Source organism: Podarcis bocagei (assembly GCF_964188305.1).
Source record: "Podarcis bocagei genome assembly, chromosome: 9".
In the NCBI taxonomy this organism is placed as follows: Eukaryota; Metazoa; Chordata; class Lepidosauria; order Squamata; family Lacertidae; genus Podarcis; species Podarcis bocagei.
The window spans coordinates 6,009,209-6,030,247 of NC_138134.1; the positions used below are offsets into that span (position 1 = coordinate 6,009,209).

Consider the following 21,039-nt stretch of genomic DNA (forward strand, 5'->3'; position numbering starts at 1 on the left):
CTCAAAGCACTTGAAATGTACATTTAACAACAAGATCAACCCTATTCTATTCAGAAGTATGTAAGGAACAAAGAAGTTGCACTCACGCACACAAGACACTTCAAAATTTAATAATTATGCTCTCTACCAGCTTCCTCTCATCTGTCCCCACCGGCCGAAAGAACACCCCACCCAATCCTTTACTTGGAAAGTGGCAGCAGAAATGGTTTTGAGTAAAGGACAGGTACCATATTTCTTGAAGCACAATTTAAAATGCTGGGCGTGGCCACACTGCTATCCAAATCTGTGGAGTTGCCCTCTAATTGTGGATTTCCTTTTGGCATATTCAAGAAGTTCGCACAGAGCAGGAGAGAAGTACCTGTTAGTTCATACTTGAAGGCAATAAGGAGGGAGAGGTGCAGGCCTCTATAGTAGTCCATTGTTGAACATAGTCTGGGATACTGCGCTTATTAAGCGAAAAGTGGTGTAAAATCTAGAACAGTAGTTGTGTGAAACAAAAGTTCATTCAAATAAGACTACAAATCTTTATAATGTAGATTTTGAATCCTTGTTTAATTTTGTGTTTGTATTCATATATACAGACCATTAGCCAGATGTCCATTTCCACCTTCAGTGCAGATTCCGACACATTAGCCATTCAGACTTTCCACCATGATCACACAAAGTACTTTTCTTTCCTGTTCAAGAATACTTTCAGCAAAACTGATGACTGATTTAAAAGTCTGTTATTCTCCAACACCAAATACACGATTTCTATCTCATAGCACAGTTAATATTTTTGTATGAATCACTACATAACTGGCACTAGACAGTTGTCACCCATGAAGTCAGCTTTAAGTACAGAAGAGTGGAAGAGTGAATTATCTAAATAAAGTGCTTTTAATATCTCTGACTGATGTTAAAAATGAGCTCTTGTAGAAACTTTTTCATGCTTTTAATAGGCAAATAATGTTTTTCACATATAGACATGTCCAGCACAGAAATTACTAAGATGGCATTGTGCATTGTACTCAAAACTAATTTCACTCCTTTGAAACATTTTTATAACTTGTTTTTAAGCCAAATCTTTGGTTGTGCAGATATGATTAAAATTCAGCATGCAACTGACAAAAATGGGGAGAAGAAAAAATCAAAGGCAAATCTGAGCGCTTTCTGGACGGTGCTTCGCCAGTCATGCTCTAGTTTCACATGCCTTCCTGCAGGAGAAAGTTTAGACATGCAATTCAAGCAAGAAATGGCTTTCAGCTCAAATACAGGCCATTTGCTGCCAAGACGGCCTTCCAGGATGGTACTGAACTCAATGACACTTCCTTGCCTCAAGTTCAATAACACTTTCTTAAACTCGTTGCTTGCCTTCAGCACAATATCTTTGGTTACATCGTCCTCTTCCATGACCTTGCTTCCATTGAAAGGCATGCCTACCGTTATTTCAAATTTATAGCGGTCAAACCTTTTCATGTGGCAGTCGTGTTTCGTCAGATACTTTAGACGACAGAGTTCCTCCTCTTCCAGGGTTACATTTTGGGGATCACATGCTGGATATGTTTCACCGTACAAGCACCTCAACCAGTCACCAATAAGAAAAGGAAGCATATTTACGGCTGATTCTGCACTATTGTCGATGTCAGTAACTCTCACGTATTTGAACCTTCCCATCCAAGTCACTCTATGGCCCTCCAGATGACTACATAAGATTTGGGTGCGCGCCATGTTAGTTTCCTTCCAAGCCCGGGGACCACACAAGAACCCATACTGATTCCATGTCAAGGTAGAGTTATACACCTTCATCCCCTCTGAGCGGTACACATAAAACCAGCAGAACAACACTATGGCAGTAATCCACACCAAAATAAGCTTAACTATAGAACTCTTTGTTAGGGATTTCACAATTTCAACCACAGAGATGCTGGCCTTTGTCCACCATCGGAAAAGCAACGGAACAGCACATAACAGAAGAGTTACCACAATTTTCATGAGCTCTAATGTTAGGAACCATTTTATGAAGTGGACGAGGCACATCAGTGCAATGCCTACCATGAGAACAGGAAGAGCAAAGAGGAAAAGGAAGTAGCCAACGGAGGCACGAATTAGCCCAATGCCAGAGGATTCTTTCAGAATCACCACTGACAGTTCACACCACATGAAGCACACTAAATAAGGAACCAGGTAGCAATAGGTGCCTTTGAAATTCCTCATCTGTGCCATTCTGAAGAAGAGATAAAACAAATACAAAAACAAAAGGCAGGGAACGCTCACATTCAGGACAAAGAAGTGGCCAACAGGAATGCTGTAAAAGGTTTTCCCCAGTAGCTTCAAATGGCCCAAATGAACAGGTATAACCGGCAATAAGGAGAGGGAACCTGCCGCGACTTCTGTGAGTAACGCTCTTCGTGTGTAGGGCTCGGCACTTGCGCCCAAACTCATGTAACTTGTCACCATGAAGAAAACAGAGATAGTGGCCAACTCTGAGCAGGGGATCCAGTCCTTACTAGCTACAGGGAAGGAGAAAATGACAAAGAACACCGAGAGGAGGAAGTACAGGTAGGGTTCTAAGTGGTTCCAGCCAAAATTCACTTCCGCTTCCTCGACATCTAGGTTGGGTTCAAAGCGAAGGAGCAAGTCAGTGAGGGTGCGGAAGTTTTCCCAGGCTTTGCTATCTTGGAAGACTTTCAGGGTGCAAATCACCATGGAAATGAAGGACAGATAGAAGATAACTAGTGGGATAAAAAATGCAAAGAAGTCAATGGTCAGGTTACTGATGATGAAGAAGAATATGAGAGCATTGAAGTGGTGTGTTGGGATAATAGTGGACAGCCAATGCATTCCTGCTTTAGATGCAAGATCTATAAGGTGCTCTTTGATTTCCATAATGGCATGAAGTGGAAACTTTATCACCTGGAAAGAAAGAAAATGCAGTTCACGCAACAACTCTTCAGTAGCATCACGTATCACCCCACGTCCCCTGGACAGAATGGACAATCAAGCCAAACCTGATCAGCTGTTTCAGAAGTTTCTTCTTCTTTTGAACAAACAAGCTGATTGTGATAGCCATTGTGTTGGGCTCTCAACTAGTGCCCACAGACATTGCAAAACCTGTCACCATTTCATCCCATTGAAATGGTGAGCTCAGGTGATCCAAGTACATACGAGATGGAAGTGAAATGAGTCCTTTTAAAAATATACATTTTTGCAGAGACAACCTGTGTTCTACACACTGGGGAAGGGAGGGGGCTCCCCAATATGAAGAGGTTTGCAAATTAAAGGAATTTTTAAAAACCCAACCCCCAAATGCCTGACAAGGACCAGGTGGTAGAGAGTCTATATAGAGAAAAAGAAAGAGAGTGTAAAGAAACCAGAGGCAGATTCTATGAGTTTATCAATTACAGTGGTACCTCGGGTTACATACGCTTCAGGTTACAGACTCCGCTAATCCAGAAATATTGCTTCAGGTTAAGAACTTTGCTTCAGGATGAGAACAGAAATTGTGCTCCAGCGGCGCAGTGGCAGCGGGAGGCCCCATTAGCTAAAGTGGTGCTTCAGGTTAAGAACAGTTTCAGGTTAAGTACGGACCTCCGGAAAAAATAAAGTACTTAACCCAAGGTACCACTGTAAGTCTATACAGTAGTGGGAAACAGATGAGACACAGAATTTTGGCTGCCAGTAGAAAAGCAGCCTCTTCAAAAGGAGAATGAAAAGTGTAGAAATGGACCTGCTAAAGCTTTTTACAACAAGTCTCCTGCAATGAGAGTTGTGATTGGGGAAGGATGTGCGTGCACACATGCGCATGCACGCACGCACACACGCACGCACGCACACACACACACGCACGCACGCACGCACGCACGCACGCACACACACACACAGCAATTGAAAGGAAAGGAAAAAATGAGGCTACATTCAATTTTCACACTTTAGAACCTTGGCTCTCCTCACTTATTCTTAAACAAAATTTCACCTTGAGTCGAAGAGGAAGGTCTTCTGGACTCTTTCCTGCCAGTTCATCGTCATCGTCATCCTGCACCAGAAGGTTGGTTGGGATGATGCCTTTTGCATACTTTTTGGTAATTTCAACAAAGTCATCCAAGGCAATATAATTCTTAGCTGAAAGTTGTAAACACAAAACGCATTACTAAAACATTTGGGGGGGGGGGATTTTTCTTGAGAGAAAATGGTTAATGGTGGATTATTAACCAGTGACAACACATATAAACCAACAAGACTAGATTTAAAGTTGGTTCCGATATCAACATTTTAAACGTGGCAAAACTCTCTTCCTTTTGACTCTCCCATTGAAGTCATGAGTTCAAGATTATAATGCCCTTAACTATGCAACTTTAAGCCTATTCAACTGTATGACTGCCGGAGGGGCCTGTGGAGGAAATAAAATTCTAGAAAATATTCAGAATTATCATGGCGATCGAAGGATGAAGAGCAAAATGAAACTCTGCAAAGGCAGCCAGTCACATACACCAGTAAATGCAAATCCTGAACGATGGGCCTGAACTGCTGATCTCATCAACCAAAGATGGGGAAGTCGTGGTCCTCCAGATCTTGGACTCCAGCTTCCATCAGTCCCAGTCATCATGGCCAATGACTAAACTAAATGAAGATGAACCCGTGACTCCCAAGTTCCAAACAGATAATTAAAATACTGCTATGCCTTTATTTTTAAAAAGTGGATTTCAGGAACTCTGAATGAACTAGCCCTTTAAACATCCTGTGAAATAAACAGGATCTTAGTCTTTTTAGTTCTTGTCTGTTTTTTTTGTTGTTGTTTACATTTAGGATCCAAGTGATAATCCTAAGGAAGTTTCAGACTAGTAATTATGCCTTTCTTGTCAGGCAAATTGGGAGAATCTATAAAACTAAGTTTAGGACTAATAACTTTATGAAAAAAGAAAAAGAATTGCAACTTCAAACTTAACAGTTATGGTGGAAAATATTGAGCAACAGCTGTCTTGACACTTGGAATAAAGAAGGCTAAGAGAAAAGGTTCATCTCCCCCTTTAAGGTGGGGGGGTGGCCCTTTCCCAGAGGCTTAAGGATCCTATTGGTGGGCCCCGATGATTATCCTAACCCTTAAATGGCTGGAAAAGGGCAACGTGCACTGCTCAATGAGCATGACATTCCCTGCTTTAGCAACACACAACCCCCTGAGGGGCTAAGTGGCAGGTCAATTCAGATACTCAAAAGAAGCTATTTGCTCATCCTCTGCCTCAGTGAATGGCCACAAGGCCCCTCCCTCTCCCTTCTGCCCTTCCTTCAAGAAGCAAAGCACCTGAGGTTTCCCCCATAAGAACCCTGAGAGGTAAGGTTATGATGCAGGTGGTTCGAACATTTAAGCTGGCATATTCTACCCAAGATCCCCCTGCTATTCTATCGTATGCAACAAGTAACTTCTAGGAGACGTGCTCATGGTTTATTGTATTTGCAGTGCCTGGTGTTTTTATGGTTTTTGTGGTTATTGTTGCTTTTCTTTTTCTTCCCTTTGTGAATGCTGCCATGCCAGTGCAATAAAGTTTATAATGATGATGATGATGATGAGAGTATGAATGGTCAAAGGTCACTCAGCGGCCGTGCACCAATTCCCCCAACAAAGTCCCCCCCCACACACCCGCTGAACACTGCTGGCTCTTCATGGGAAGTTTTTGCTTCCCCACTTTGGAAAAGGCTCAAACGTGAAGGACAACAATTTGGAGCAGCGCAGCAGGACACTGAAGGGCAACCGTTAGAAAACCGCATCCTGAGCCCAACTGAAAACATTCTGAGGACATGATCTCCAACATCTTTCTCACAAGGTAACTGATAAAAGAATTAGCCCGAACCGTGTATAAGATCCAATTTTAACAGAAGAAATGCTTCCTTACATTCGCTGCTCACCAGACGTTCCAGCATCCTTCTTTGCTTCTGTACAGCTTTTGGAACTGGGCCGCCAGTCTGTTCCTCACCACCTGTTTGTTCAAGGTATTTCACACAGCATCAGTGGGAAAATTCAAAGAAAGAGAAACTCACCCAAATGATATACACACTGCACCAGTCAATTGTGTAGCATAGGAATCTGCTCTTTCAAAATAGCTGTGGCCCCCATGTTTTAAAAAAGCAATGTAAAGGCTGATTCAATAAACAGCTTTCAATGGATTAGAATGTAAAGTTGATTAATTATCCAAAATGCCTCTTGTTTAAATGGAAACCTTTTTGCCACAGGAAGGAGCAATTTTTGAGAAATCAAAGAGAGCAAAGATAGTGTGAAAAACTAAAGACTGTCACTTAAACTTTGAGGGCCACTTTATATTACAGTAACGCATCAGAAATAAAATACTGTGCCTAAGCGTGCTACCTGCAATTTTATAAGGGTTTGGGTTAAAAATAATAGTGTTTTTTTAAAAAAATCCCAATTAATGAAAAAGAATATGTAATTTACCTAACAGATCAATCAACTAATTCTTATGATTCCTGGGCATCTCCAGTTCTTGGGAAATAGGACTGGGAAGGACCTGTCTCTTCTTGAGAACCTGGAGGAGTCCGCCAGACAGGGGCGAAAATACTAGGCTAGATGGATCACAGTCTTACTCAGTTTAAAGACTGTTTCTTATGGCCATAATAGATAAGGTACTATTGTTTCCAGACACTTCACATTCTCAGAAAGCACAGTGGAGTTCATGTGCTCTTTTACTTGCATGTTTTAATGAAATAATACCTATGACTATTACTGCAACATTTTTTTCTCTTAAGCAATTTTCCCTACAGCAAAGGTTTAATCACACCATTCTAATTTTGGAAGAATTATTCATGTTCAGTACATCTTTTATACTATATTGGATACAAACCTTCACTGTCAACTTGGCCAACATTTTCTAATAGTTCTGAAACCGCCAACTGCTTTTTCTTCTTTGGGTTTAGTTTCCAGTACATGACTAACGCAGCCTTTCTCACGGCTCTTTCTAAATCAGTCTCTGATGATAATTTCTTCACTTCTTGTTCATTCTCCGAAGTGATGCCTCAAGTAAAGAAAGAAAATGAATTGGGTACGATTATCCCACCTTCTAGGCTGGGGGAAGAGTTGACACCTTTTAATAATTTGTCACTTCAAAAGATATCAAAGTGCTTGCGAAAACTAACTCACATTTCAAACCAGAGTTAGGTTACTCGCATAGATTCTAAATTCACATCTTATATAGCTAAAGTAAGTAGGCAACTCCTTAATTCACACTGTATTTTACAGAAGGCATCTCTACATACCCTTTGGAAAAAAGACTCTTCTTAATAAATTAAATACCCAAAAGAGTTTTGTTGATGAGTAGAGAAGTGAATTTTGCCTTTTCATGACATGGGGCTGATGCCAAGTCTGATCATGAGGGCGAGGCAAATGGAGTTGCAAAAATCACATGCACTTTCTGGTTCTCATTGTAGCCAAGACCAAAAACCCTTCTCCAACCTTATGCCATTAAAAAAAAACCTAATTATTTTCTTTCTGTTGGTAAATACTAAGTATTCCTCTGCATACTGCTCGTCTGGCCTTTAAAAGTGTATACAAAACTGCAGATTCTTGGAATAGAAGAATCTCGTCTTCCCCTTGTTAGTGGCTGCACACAAAGAACAAAAATGTAGCCAAGCAAACCACCAGCCACACACATTTTCCCCTGGACTAGAGGAAGGCCAAAAGGGTGCTGATGGAGGGTGGTTCGTCTATTCAGGAATATGCTGTTCAATGACTTGTGCAAATGGCTTCACTCCCACCATAACCATGGGGTGTGCAGCTTGGGAAAGCTCATGGATCTATAACTGTTGCTAAAGGATCAAGTGGCTTCAGTGTTATGGATTGCCCTTTGTTAGCCAAGGCTAATATACTAACTGTGGGCTTTCCTGAACAAAGACTGCATAACCTCAGTTACTCAAACTCTGTCTAGTAATTTGCAGGCTCAGATGGCTGCAGTGCATTCTTGCTGGGTTTTGCCTTTGATGAAAACCCACATGCTCCAACAAGTTCAAAACAAAGCTACTAGACCGCTAAACAGGGACTAGGGACTCAGCTATACAGCTGCAAATAAAACGTTTTAAGTGTGTTGTAAAGTGCAATATACAAATGTGACATTAGATGGCAATGGTGAGCTATGGCAAATTCAATATATTTTACAAAACATTTTTTTAAAAAGCATTTTCACAGCATTTTTAAAATCTGTGTGTAGATTCCACCTAGCAAGGAGGATCATAGCAGACAGGATAAATATTATAAAAATAAATAGAATAAAAATAAATCTTGAGATTTTTCTAACATGCTTATCCTTGAGGAAGCTCAACAGAAGTCTCTTGAAATTCACAATGGAGATGTTAATTGTCAAGGACCAGGAGGGATGTATACCTCTTCTTTCCGCTAAACATCTCCTCAGCAGTTTAACAGCTTCCCTTCGTCCCTGCTTGGCAGCAAGGATCAACCACTCCACCCCACTGCAACTGTTCAGCTCCTCATCCTGGTCTTCTGCAAGCTTCAGGTAATGCTTCCCCACCTATACAAACATAGAAAAAAGATTTTTATTTTTTGTTTTAATTTAAATAGGGTTTCTTCCACCTCTACAACTCTATGATCCTACAATTCTCTTCTGCGTTCAAATCAGGGTTCTCCATAGCATACTTCATATTGAAAGAAAAGTACCAGCGAACCAAGGATTCCTTTCAAAACGAACCCGGCTGACATCTATTCCTGTGTTTGATGTAACACAGCTGGGTAGGAGTGACCAAATATGTTGCTCTAAGTCAAAGACAGGATGAAGTCCTGGTCACCCCTCACCTGGGCAGTGGGGGAAAAGACTGGTGTTACCCCACAGCTGGAATAGATGCTTTTCCTCCTGTGTTTCACATCTTTCCAAATTGCAAGCTTCTGTAGTAAAAATGGAATCTCTGAAAATTCAGCGCAATGCCATTTATAATCCTATGAAGTTACAACTACAGCGTAAGACTTTAAACTATAATTAGAAAAAGGGCATCCAGCACTATTTAAAGAGTACAGGAAAGTTAGAACTGGATATGGAACAACTGATTGGGAAAGGAGTACGACAAGGCAGTATATTGTCTCCCTGCCTATTTAACTTATATGCAGAATTCATCATGAGAAAGGCTGGACTGGATGAATCCCTAGCCAGAATTAAGATTGCTGGAAGAAATATCAACAACCTCAGATATGCAAATGACACAACCTTGATGGCAGAAAGTGAGGAAGAATTAAAGAACCTTTTATTGAGGGTGAAAGAGAAGAGCGCAAAATATGGTCTGAAGCTCAACATCAAAAAAACTAAGATCATGGCCACTGGTCCCATCACCTCCTGGCAAATAGAAGGGGAAGAAATGGAGGCAGTGAGAGATTTTACTTTCTTTGCCTCCATGATCACTGCAGATGGTGACAGCAGTCACGAAATTAAAAGACGCCTGCGTCTTGGGAGAAAAGCAATGACAAACCTAGACAGCATCTTAAAAAGCAGAGACATCACCTTGCCAACAAAGGTCCGTATAGTAAAAGCTATGGTTTTCCCAGTAGTGATGTATGGAAGTGAGAGCTGGACCATAAAGAAGGCTGATCGCCGAAGAATTGATGCTTTTGAATTATGGTGCTGGAGGAGACTCTTGAGCACGGGTGTCAAACACAAGGCCCGCGGGCCAAATCCGGCCCGCCAGACCTTGTCATGTGGCCCGTGTAGCTGCCAGCCCGCTTCCCCCTGCGAGGCGGCGCGCTGTGGGCGGGGATGGGGGGCTGGAAGGCGGACGGTGGAGAAAGCGAAGGCGCTCCCTTCCCGCGCCGTTACACGGCCGGCCTGAGAGAAAATTTCTGAGGCGGCGGCGGCCTTCGTCCAGGGTCGGGGGGCCATAGCGGGACTTTGCCCTCCCGGTGGCCTGGAGCATCTGGAGCTGGGGCGGCGGAGTCGTCGCCGTCACTTCTTCTCCTTCTCCTCCGAGGAGGAGGCGGGCGAAGCGGCCAGGGCGGCTGGCGGGAGCGTGGCGGCGGGGGCCGTGCTGCAGATAGGCATGGTGGAGTGGGGCCGAGGAGGGGTGCCTTCGCCCTCGGAGCCCGACGCCCGGGAGGGCCCGCCGAGAGCGGGAGGCAGCGGAGGTGCAGGCGGCGCGGCGAAAAGGAGGAAGGCGGAGGGGAAGGCAGGACAGCAGCCTTGCTCCGCCGGAGGCGCCCCGACGCTGACGCCGCATTTCCCTCACGAGGAGACAGGCAAGGAGGTTGCTGAGCAGCCGCCGCCGCCTCGCCTGGGCCAAAGGGATGGCGCACCGCCTGCGAGGTGAGTCGCCGCCCGGCCGGGCCCTTCTGTCGCCATTCCCGGCTCGCATCTCTCCTGTTTCACCTTATTACTTTTATGTTACTCGCAAGTCTTCTGCTCTGAAGACAGATGCAAATAATCCGTTCAGCTCCTCTGCAATCTCCTTTCCCACCTTTAGCACACCTTGTTGGCTAAAGGCTCTACCACAGACATGTCCAAAGTGTCCATTTCGGGGGTCTAATCCGGCCCCTTCGGCAGTTTATGGGGTAAAATCCTCACAAAACCCCTCAACAACTTCAACCCTAAAAAAAAAAAAAGCTCAACAATTTCAATCCTAAAAAAAGGGCAACAACTTTGGTTGGCCCTCACGGCCCTTCACTTCATCAAATCTGGCCCTCCTTGAAAAAAGTTTGGGCACCCCTGCTCTTGAGAGTCCCATGGACTGCAAGAAGATCAAACCTATCCATTCTTAAGGAAATCAACCCTGAGTGCTCACTGGAAGGACAGATCCTGAAGCTGAGGCTCCAAGACTTTGGCCACCTCATGAGAAGAGAAGACTCCCTGCAAAAGACTCTGATGTTGGGAAAGATGGAGGGCACAAGGAGAAGGGGACGACAGAGGACGAGGTGGTGGGACAGTGTTCTCGAAGCTACCAGCATGAGTTTGACCAAACTGCGGGAGGCAGTGGAAGACAGGAGGGCCTGGCATGCTCTGGTCCAGGGGGTCACGAAGAGTCGGACACGACTAAACGACTAAACAACAACAACAAAAATACAGGAAAGTGACAACCATGAAAAATTACCTCTGTCTGTGCTTTAGGTTCCCCAGCTTTTGCTCTTTCCAGAAGTTCTTCAAAGAGCTCCTCTGGTTCCTCCATCACAGTCTCTACAGAAGGCAGGCAAAAAAAGACTTGCGTTTACTAAAGGAGCATTGAGACTGGTCCCATCTACCACCACTGGGCCACCTGCACAGCTTGAGCAGATCATGTACTCACTGACGCTTGAAATTCAGTTTTTCAGGAATGCAAGTCAAATCTCCAGCTGTAAGAACGAGTCTTTACAAACAATGATGCTAATAAATTAGTTAACCCAAACCAGATCTTGGTCACAGGCACACCACATATTTAAAATACTCTTTTTAAAAAATATATATTTTTATTAACAAAACAAATTATCAGTCAAAATAACCAATTACTGTATTTTTGCTCTATAAAACGCACCAGACCACAAGACGCACCTAGTTTTTGGAGGAGGAAAACAAGAAAAAAAAAAATTCTGAATCTCAGAAGCCAGAACAGCAAGAGGGATCGCTGTGCAGTAAAAGCAGTGATCCCTCTTGCTGTTGTGGCTTATGGGATAGCTGCGCAGCCTGCATTCGCTCCATAAGACGCACACACATTTCCCCTTACTTTTTAGGAGGGAAAAAGTAAGTCTTATAGAGCAAAAAAAAAAAAAAAGGTACTCCCCCCCTTTTATTCCCTCCTCCCTCTCCCATCCGCTAAAGACTTCCCTCAGCTCCCCACTCTGATTTGTTTGAACATATTCTCTGCATGTTAAAAACTGTACATATCTTTGCCTTATCTGTCATATATTCTAGTAATAAATTTGTGGATGTTTATTCAAAACCTGTCAAGGAGTCCAAATCATTTTGTTGTTTTTTTAGATAGTTTGTAAAAAGATCCCATTCTTCCTTGAAGTCACGATTGTCCTTCTCACGTAATTTATATGTCAACTTTGCCAACTCCACATAACTCATCGGTTTTTCTTGCCATTGTTCTTTGTTGCGGTTTCCTCATTCTTCCACCTTGTGCTAACAAGACTCTTGCCGCTATTGTTGCATACATAAATAGATTATTTGTTTTTCTTGGCAGGTTTCGTCTTAAAATCCCTAACAAAAACGCTTCTGGTTTCTTTCAATTTGTTATGTATCATCTCCCAAATTTTTTAACTTCTCTACATTCCCAACACATATGGTACAAAGTACCTTCTTTTTCTTTCCATTTCCAACATGTATTTGACCCAGTTTTGTACATTTTTTCCATTTATACTGGTGTGATATACCATCTATAGATCATTTTCATATACCGTATTTTTCGCTCTATAACACGCACCTGACCATAACACGCACATAGTTTTTAGAGGAGGAAAATCTGCAGCCATGCCACCCGTAGGCATTTCCTCCATAAGACGCACAGACATTTCCCCTTACTTTCTAGGAGGAAAAAAGTGAGTGTTATGGTGCAAAAAATACGGTAGTTTTCTTTCAAGAGAGAACTATCTGTAAATTTCAAATCCACATTCCACAACTTTTCCCAATCCTCAAATTGTATATTTATGTCCTATATCTTGCGACATAGTTAAAATACTCTTGTGCCACTTTAAGATTTATGCAGAATCCTGGAAGCTGTAGTTTGTCAACGGTGCTGGGAATTTTAGCTGTGTGCGGACAGCACCATTAAGAATCTCCCCAGGATCCTATGGGAGAAGCCATGACTGTTAAAGTGGTCTAAGTGCTTTAAAGGGATGGTGTGGATCTGTGTATATAGGACTAGCTCTGCTACACTGGAACAGCAGCAAGTGAGTCACCATTTCTACTTCCTCTCTAGGCCAGAAAGCGCCATGGTTTGTTTTCGTAAGAACAGTGCAACGCGCTGAAAAACTGTGTCTCAGGACCACCATAGCTGCTTGTATATTTTCATTTTCTCTCTTCCTCCATCTCCTCTGGAAGGCAATTCATCTTTGTTTGCATGATAAGTTTATGTTCAGCATGAAACTGGGCCTTTCAAAAAGCTCTGAGTCATGCAAATGCACAGCCAGTCTTCAAAACAAGCACATACTTTACAAAGGTCACCTTCTTAATTCTTGGAAGGGAAGAAACCGGCAGCAGTATTTCTTCTTAACTCTTTAAAAGCAATACACCTTCCTGCAATTTAGTGGACGATGAAGAAACTCTTCTTACACATTCAATCTGAAGCAAGTCCATCAGACGTCCTCATCTTTTTCTCCCTTGGTTCTATGGCTAGTCCCCTTATTAGCAGCAGCTCTGACAATTTCAGGAAAACTAAGCAGTACTATCACATTTTTATGCAGAAGTTATTTTCAAACAGATTATCTAATTAAAAAGGTAAAGGACCCCTGACAGTTAAGTCCAGTTGTGAACGACTCTGGGGTTGCGGCGCTCATCTCGCTTTACTGGCCGAGGGAGCCGACGTTTGTCCGCAGACAGTTTTTCCGGGTCATGTGGCCAAGCACGGAAATGCCATTTACCTTCCCACCTATTTATCTACTTGCACTTTGACATGCTTTCAAACTGCTAGGTTGGCAGGAGCTGGGACCAAACAACGGGAGCTTACCCCATCCTGGGGATTCGAACCACCGACCTTCCGATCGGCAAGCCCAAGACTCAATGGTTTATAATTCCCAAGCAAATCAATCTGCTTTTGAAAAAAACAGTAAGGGGGTGAAACAGCTGGAAAGAGGGAATTTCCTCAGCCTCCAACAGCAGCAACCAACAAAGTGGAAGGAAATCCCTGGGTTCCAGCAGGCATTACAGCAGGGAAGTAGGTGCAAAGCTTTCATTATTAGTGGCAGACATGCCTTCATCACACTGGCTATTCGGGCCCTCAAGCCCTTTGCAATTAACATAGAAACTTCTGCTTTCGAATCACTGGTAGATATTTCATCTAACAAGGACAGGCTCTTCGCTTCTCTAGAGTCTATTTATACTCCTCAAAGCAAGTTCTGTGGCTGAATAAATATCCTGCTACACATGGAGGGACCAGGCCACATCCTACGTATCAAGTCCCGTTCCATTCTTAAACTACACTGATCAAACAGCTTTGATAAATCCGGATTAGAACTACCTGTGCTTACACTGCAACTTGTACCCAAACGAATGTTAACAGGGTTAGTATGATGGGCACCTGCTAAAGCCCACAGTAGACACACCACGGATCTGAGATGCTGGGGCACTCGCTTACCTCTTGCATGGTCAGATGCCTGGCCACCACAGAATAAAGAGGGTGCAAGGTTCCACTGCTACTTCCTTCCGGCCCCCCTCCCAAAGACCCTTGAAAGATATACCATTTGCAAGAGTTAAGCAGAACAACACTACCTCAAATTCTTTTTGGGCCTCCCAGTTCTGTGGAAGGAGAGTCATGCTCCGTTACCACCAGCAAATAGATCTCAGGGGACAATGTAAAACTTCATGGCCATCCAGGGCACTGTTCCAGTTAGAGATACTCTTAGAGCAGGCATGGGCAAACTTGGACCTCCAGATGTTTTGGGACTACAACTCCCATGATCCCTAGCTAACAAGACCAGTGGTCAGGGATGATGGGAATTGTAGTCCCAAAACATCTGGAGGGCCGAGTTTGCCCATGCCTGCCTTAGAGGGAGGAGAGTAGCCACTTGCTCAAACTAAAAAAAAACCCCAGGTTGTTGCTCCACTACCTCCATCATTCTGCCCAGACACTGAGGTCCAGCTGCGGGGGCCTTCTGGCGGTTCCCTCACTGCAAGTAGCCAAGTTACAGGGAACCAGATAGAGGGCCTTCTCAGTAGTGGCACCCGCCCTGTGGAACACCCTCCCACCAGACGTCAAAGAGAAGAACAACTACCAGACTTTTAGAAGACTTCTGAAGACAGCCCTGTTTAGAGAAGCTTTTAATGTTTATCAGACCACTGTATTTTAATATTTTGTTGGAAGCCACCCAGAGTGGCTGGGGAAACCCAGCCATATGGGCAGGGTATAAATAATATATTATTATTATTATTATTTTATCCCCACTGGGGTTAAAAAAGGTGTTTTTTGTTGCTCAGCTACTTCAGGTCTCTCTCTAATCAGGAAGTAGGAAACTGCCCCCAAAGTGTCATTGTCTCTCCATATCCCACCTGCTTTTGGCAATGTCCTTCAGCAGCCCTCAAATAAACAAATACATAAATAATCTTCTGCAAAGCAGGAGTCAGCACATGCAATAAATGTGTTCTCCCCCCTAAAAATGATGAAGAGATTAGCTATTTACTAGACTAAACAAGAAATGCAGTTGATTTTGCTGTCACTATGAAAATGCGAAAAAAGAAAGCTACTTAACTAAAGTAGATGTATCTACTGGTCAGCAATACTGAGAGTGAAGAGAGAAATCCACACAGTATTATTAACATCTTATATTCAGTTTTCAGCAGCAATGACAAACATGCCATCCCACTACAGAATGGGATTTTGTTTATGTTTGTGTCAGGAGGAAAGTATCCATAGGTGTTTTGGCATCCTTAAAATCTCATTCTAAATGTGTTACACGGAAGCAAGAGTCACTGAAAGAATTCTGAGATATTGCTACGCAAGCTTCTGTGATCACTGGAGAGTTAGTCACACCTCAACTAAAAGCTATCAGGCACACTAAGTGCCAAGGGGATGACATTTCTACGCCCACAGTGACAGTAATAAGAAGCACATTTAAGATATGTAGGTGGAGGAATAAAAGGGCCAAATCACTTGACACTTCACAAGAATGAAATAAAAAAGACATGTTACAAAGGATAATTTGATTTTTTTTTATGTGGCACCAATTATTCAGGGAACAATGAAAGTCATTTACATAGAGTTTGATCCAGATTTGGAATCATCACAATTCCGCTCACGGAGGAGGAAGGATGAGGGGAGGCAATTCATCCATCTCCCCGCAGCCCCAAGAAAATCTGCTCCAAAGGGTTGCAATATGGCAGGCAGGAAAAAGGAAATGTGGCAAAAATCACTTCCTCCGCTCCCCCTGCAGGGAATCCCACGGGATCTGGGGGCCTTCCATGAACTGAAGGCATTTTGTTTACAGGTGGGAAACTCTGGATCCAACACACAGAGCATTTTTAAGCATGAGAGGAGATCTTCAGCCCTAATCAATATCCAAGAAAAAAGCACACCAAGAACTCTGGCCATTGTAAGTTTCAATAGTGGGAGTGGTCCCTACTCGCAAATCAGTAGTCAATAGTAACAAAAACTAATCCGTTCAAAAGTATGTATTCTGACAAGGATTACAAACTCAAACAGAGATTACAAACTCAAACTCATAAAGATATGTATAACACAATAATTCGTTACAGTATTAAAGATAAGAGTTTATGAGTAGAGATAAATTCATGTTAGTCCATAGTAAGATTTGACGTGAAGATCTTAGTTTCAATCATTGAGCAGAAGTCAGAAGTCAATTATGGATCACCTAATCAATATACAGTCATACCTCGCGTTGCGTTAGGTTCATTTTGCATCTTTTCGGCTTGCGAACGCAGCAAACCTGGAAGTGTATACTTCCGGGTTTCACCCCGCACGCGTGTGCAGAAGTGCTCTATCGTGTGCACAGAAGCGGTGCTCTAGTTACTGACTTTTCGGGGCATGAATGGCGCCCTGGAACGGATCAAGTCCATAACTAGAGGTACCAGTGTATAGCAAGACCCAATGTAAGCAAAACTTTCAAACAATCTGAAGACTTTATAAGCACATCAAATGCCTGCATTGATGGACACTGAAGAGTAGATTAGACCAAGATCCACACTTTCAACAGTTGCCATCCAGAAAAAAACCAGACTAATTAAATATTTACTAAACAATGGCATTTGCTAAATATTACTTTATTAGTTTAGCAATCTCAGAATAGAGTAGCCTTAATGAGACTCCTGTGATGATCAGGTCTACGCTTGCCACCTCTTCCCACAGCTATTGGATTAGGACAACCAGACCAGATACTGATCCCCAAGGGTAAAGTCTCCCTCAGCAGGACTTGAACCAGCAAACCACAGTAGTCTTGCCACATGCCACCCAGGCTGCTCTGGAGGGCAGGGAGAGACATTTGGGGGAGTGGAATCTGAGCATGAATACTTCTGGGGGGGGTGGACCACTGCCTCCCTTGACACCCCAAATTCAGAGCAACTTTTCCATTCTAAGAAACATGATAAAAACCTTTGATATTAGACTATGAGGGGATAAATAAGAGAAACAATGATATTGATGAGGTCCAAGATTTTTGACTGGCCTTTGTAGCCCACCCCAAACCTGTGTCAACCTGTCCCTCCCCAGGCTGGTTTGGCCACCATGAGGCTGAGGTGCACATGGCAGCCACAGGAAAGAGGTGCAGGGTCTGTCCAGCTGGCTCCTGTTTGGCCAAGGCACTCTGGGTGTTTTGGCTGGGCAAGGAAGCCCCTCACCAGCCTTTCCTCCTTCCAAGCAGGAAAGTTGCCCCTGCGCCACAAATATACTCCAACCACCTCAGCAATGCTGTGGCCACACTCCTCCCAGGCTTCCCCCTGTCTTGGGAATGCCAGGATGATCTTACTACTACTTGTAAAGGTAAAGGTAAAGGTACCCCTGCCCGTACAGGCCAGTCTTGACAGACTCTAGGGTTGTGCGTTCATCTCACTCTAGAGGCCGGGAGCCAGCGCTGTCCGCAGACACTTCCGGGTCACATGGCCAGCGTGACAAAGCTGCTCTGGCGAACCGGCACCAGTGCAGCACACGGAAATGCCATTTACCTTCCCGCTATAAAGCGGTACCTATTTATCTACTTGCACTTTGATGTGCTTTCGAACTGCTAGGTGGGCAGGCACTGGGACCGAGCGACGGGAGCTCACCCTGCCGCGGGGATTCGAACCGCCGACCATGCGATTGGCAAGTCCTAGGCACTGAGGTTTTACCCACAGCACCACCCGCGTCCCAACTACTACTTGAGAAAGTGACAAAACCCTATTTCACAGCAAGTACAATCCATTTCACGCTTCACGCGTCCTGTTCATCTCAACAATCCCTTTCTGCCTGTTTGGCAAACTGAGGTGGAACTAAGTAGACAAGAACTAAATCCCCAGAAGACGATCAAGGTTTCTGATTCCCCTCACCTTGGCCTTCAGCACCAGCAGCTGCATTTAGTTGGGATCTTCCAAGCTGAGTGTAATGGATGCCTGAAGCAGGATCTTGTTTGGAATCCATTTCTGCTACAGATTAGAAATAACAGAGATTGGAGAAAGTTTATAGCCACTGTGAGCTGCTTTTAATTTTTTAACCATAAACATAATAAAACAGTAATGCATATGGAAATGATCAAGGTCTAATGCTTATCTTTTGAGAGAAAAGCAAACTAATTACAAAATGTATTTCATAGAGAAATGCGGCAATCCTATTCCAGTTTACCAAGGAAGCATGCGTAGGATCATGCTGGAAATTGTTTCCCCCCTACTTCTTCAAACAAGAGCCCCCTCCTTCAATAAATATGGGTCATATTACACCAGATCATCTTTCTAAGCATTTGCTCTCATTCAAGGTACATGCTTTTACTCAGCAAGAAGCTCATAACATTGATTGCTGCTCGTATCAGGATGTGTAATAAGTTCTAACAGTCTCTAACAGTCTCTAACAGATTTTGACCCACCCGATATCTGTTTACAAGGATCTGCATGCAAGAAGAGGAAATTAGTCGTCACCCTCTCCTCCTTATGAGGCTTCGCATGCCTGTCAGCTGCTTGACCAAATACACTACAGGCAGTGACCATTTCGTGCAAGGATAAAAAAAGAAGGGGAACCTAACAGAGGAATCCCCCAAATAGCCCCATAACAGATCGGTGACATGGAATGTTGAAAACAAAGAAGAAGAAGAAGCCTGTAAACTGGGTGGTGAGGAGAATGAAATGGAGTAGTTGAAATGCAGGCATGGAGAACCATAGCTATATCATTCAGTATTTAGATATCCATTGGGGGGGGGGATCTCATTGTCTGGAGAGGGAGCTGCCTGGTTCACAATGAGAAGCTATTTTTAAATAATGCCAGGAAGAAATAAATGTCCATAAACATCAGTGGGGAAACTGAGCCAGGCATAAATATGTCTTGGCCATAGAGAAAACAGCAACAAGAGCAGCCAATAGGACTGAGCATGTTCACCAGGTGTGGAGCCAGAACCCCGAACACATGCACTCCAAACTGAAACATTTTGTTGCATTTAGCTAACTGCAAGTCTCAAACCAGCTGATGATTGTATTGCTTCTAGTGGCTTATATGATCAATATTATATATTGATTAGATTGATGCTTTAAAAAATACCTGACTAACCTCTACTGCCAGTTAAGATGATCAAGGAACACAAGAGGGACCTACAGAAAAATGCTGCAGTATCCTATCAGGAGTGTTCTTGCTCAGGATTCCAGCTAGACTACAATAATAGTACTATCCAGGACACAATAAGGAGCTCAAAATGGGCAATTTCCTTCTCTGCCCCCTGCCCAACAGAAATGACACATTTTGTTGCCCCTGAAGACCCTAAGCATTCTCAGTCGTCAGTGGATTTTTCTGGGGTGGGGGTGCCCCTTTGGGATTAAAAAATAAGTTTTATACTTCCACATACCTCAGGATCCACCCAAGCCTGCCTCTTGCTTCTCAGTCACCCAGATCTGGCTCCAATCCTGCCAGCACTTAGCTACTCATGTTGGCAACTAAAGGGAAGGAGTCTTGTTTACAAGATTCCATAGAGATAACTATGGGCAAAAACTGGAGCCTGGTTATCCCAGGGGCATAATTATTCGTCTGACAGCCAGTTTTTCCTCTAGGATAGGCAGTCTCAAATGCAAAGAGCAGACTACAAGTATGAACATCCTATAAAATCTGAAAATATGAAGCCTATGAAAGTTTCAGAATATCCATCGAACATTATTCGGTTGTTACAAGCAGAATTGTTTTTACAAGGTCAGTTCAGCGGACACTGTTCCAAGTTTTCCATGCTGATACGGAAGCTACAAAAGCCGCGTCTGCAGCTGTCCGGTTTAGTTCTTGAATTTCTCGCAGGACACGGAGCCAGCTCACTGCGCACGGGAGCCAAGCGCAGAAAGGCGGCGCAGAGACAGAGCTCCGGCCAGCGGCTTCCATTTCTGCTTGTGGCCTCAGCAGAGCTCCTGCAAAGAGTTTCCAGAACTATAAAACAAGGGCAAATTCTCAATACAAGGGGAAAGCTGAAAGGAGGGAAAGGAAGGCTTCCCCGTTTATCCCCACATCACCGCCGCCAATAAATAAGCAGCTCGCTCTGCGTGCCAAAATGAACTAACCGCCTCGGAGCCAAAGATTTTGGAAAAGGCACATTAATTTTAAAGTTACTGTTCAAAATGAAATCGGAACAACTGTCTGTTCAGACAGCAACCCCGCTAAGAGAGGTTTCCACAAAAGGCGAGGGTGAGGTGGAAGAAATGCCAACTTTCTGGTTCTGCGCTGGGAGAGGGGAATCCAGCGAGGGAGTGAACATGGAGAGCGGAGGGCGCCCGAAAAGACGCGCTGGGGATCTATTTTCATGTGGCTTCTCATTAATACAGCAAGCGCGGCTTGAGAAGCGCCAGGCTCCGCTCCGAAATATGCTGAGTAAGAAACATACATTACGCGGTGAGCCTTTTCCCTCGACGCGAAAGAGTTACCTCGCCCGGCAGAGCCGCCTCTTCGGAGCAACTCCGGGTCGCCCGGCCTCCACTCGGCGCAACCTCGCCCGCCGCCGCCGCCGCGCCCTCGCTCCTCTGGTCGGCGAGCAGCAGCTCCCGGAGCGAAGAGCAGCGCGCCCGACCAGCAGCAGCAGCAGCAGCGGCGCCCCGAGCGCGAGGGGGCCGCCTCCTCGTCGCCAAGCGCGCCCCGCCCCGCCGAGGGGAAAGCCGCCTCCTCCCGGCAGCAGCTCCGGCGGCGGGTGGGGCTTACTCCCGAGGAAGTCTTTCCGCGAGGCGCTCTCCGCTCCGGGCCGGGAAGGGCCAAGCGGGGACGGGGACGAGTCCTCACCCGGAGGCG

The 21,039-nt window shown here is 44.3% G+C and overlaps 1 protein-coding gene across 5 annotated transcripts; it reads right to left on the reverse strand.

The window, feature by feature from the left end:
* Positions 1-524: 524 nt before the first annotated feature.
* On the reverse strand, positions 525-20,766 carry WFS1 (wolframin ER transmembrane glycoprotein). 5 transcript variants are annotated; one of them, XM_081207662.1, is made up of 8 exons: positions 20,682-20,766; positions 18,132-18,227; positions 11,059-11,141; positions 8,360-8,504; positions 6,828-6,998; positions 5,868-5,951; positions 3,956-4,101; positions 525-2,895 (listed from the first exon to the last, which is right to left on the reverse strand). In XM_081207662.1, the coding sequence occupies exons 2-8, from the start codon at positions 18,220-18,222 to the stop codon at positions 1,093-1,095; spliced, it is 2,523 nt and encodes an 840-aa protein (XP_081063788.1). In that variant the 5' UTR covers positions 18,223-18,227; positions 20,682-20,766; the 3' UTR covers positions 525-1,092. The 5 variants fall into 5 exon arrangements, with proteins under 5 accessions (XP_081063788.1, XP_081063789.1, XP_081063787.1 ...); XM_081207663.1 differs by having other exon boundaries at positions 18,132-18,224; positions 20,642-20,760; XM_081207661.1 differs by having other exon boundaries at positions 20,642-20,760.
* Positions 20,767-21,039: the final 273 nt, after the last annotated feature.

What these genes read in the sequence shown, in the direction of transcription:
- WFS1 (XM_081207662.1), bottom strand. Translation starts at nt 18,222, where the DNA reads ATGGATTCCAAACAAGATCCTGCTTCAGGCATCCATTACACTCAGCTT. An exon ending in TGCTGGTGCTGAAGGCCAAG is followed by an intron (nt 11,142 to 18,131) that starts GTGAGGGGAATC and finishes TGCCTTCTGTAG; the next exon opens with AGACTGTGATGGAGGAACCA. An exon ending in TGGCCAAGTTGACAGTGAAG is followed by an intron (nt 5,952 to 6,827) that starts GTTTGTATCCAA and finishes TTGAACAAACAG; the next exon opens with GTGGTGAGGAACAGACTGGC.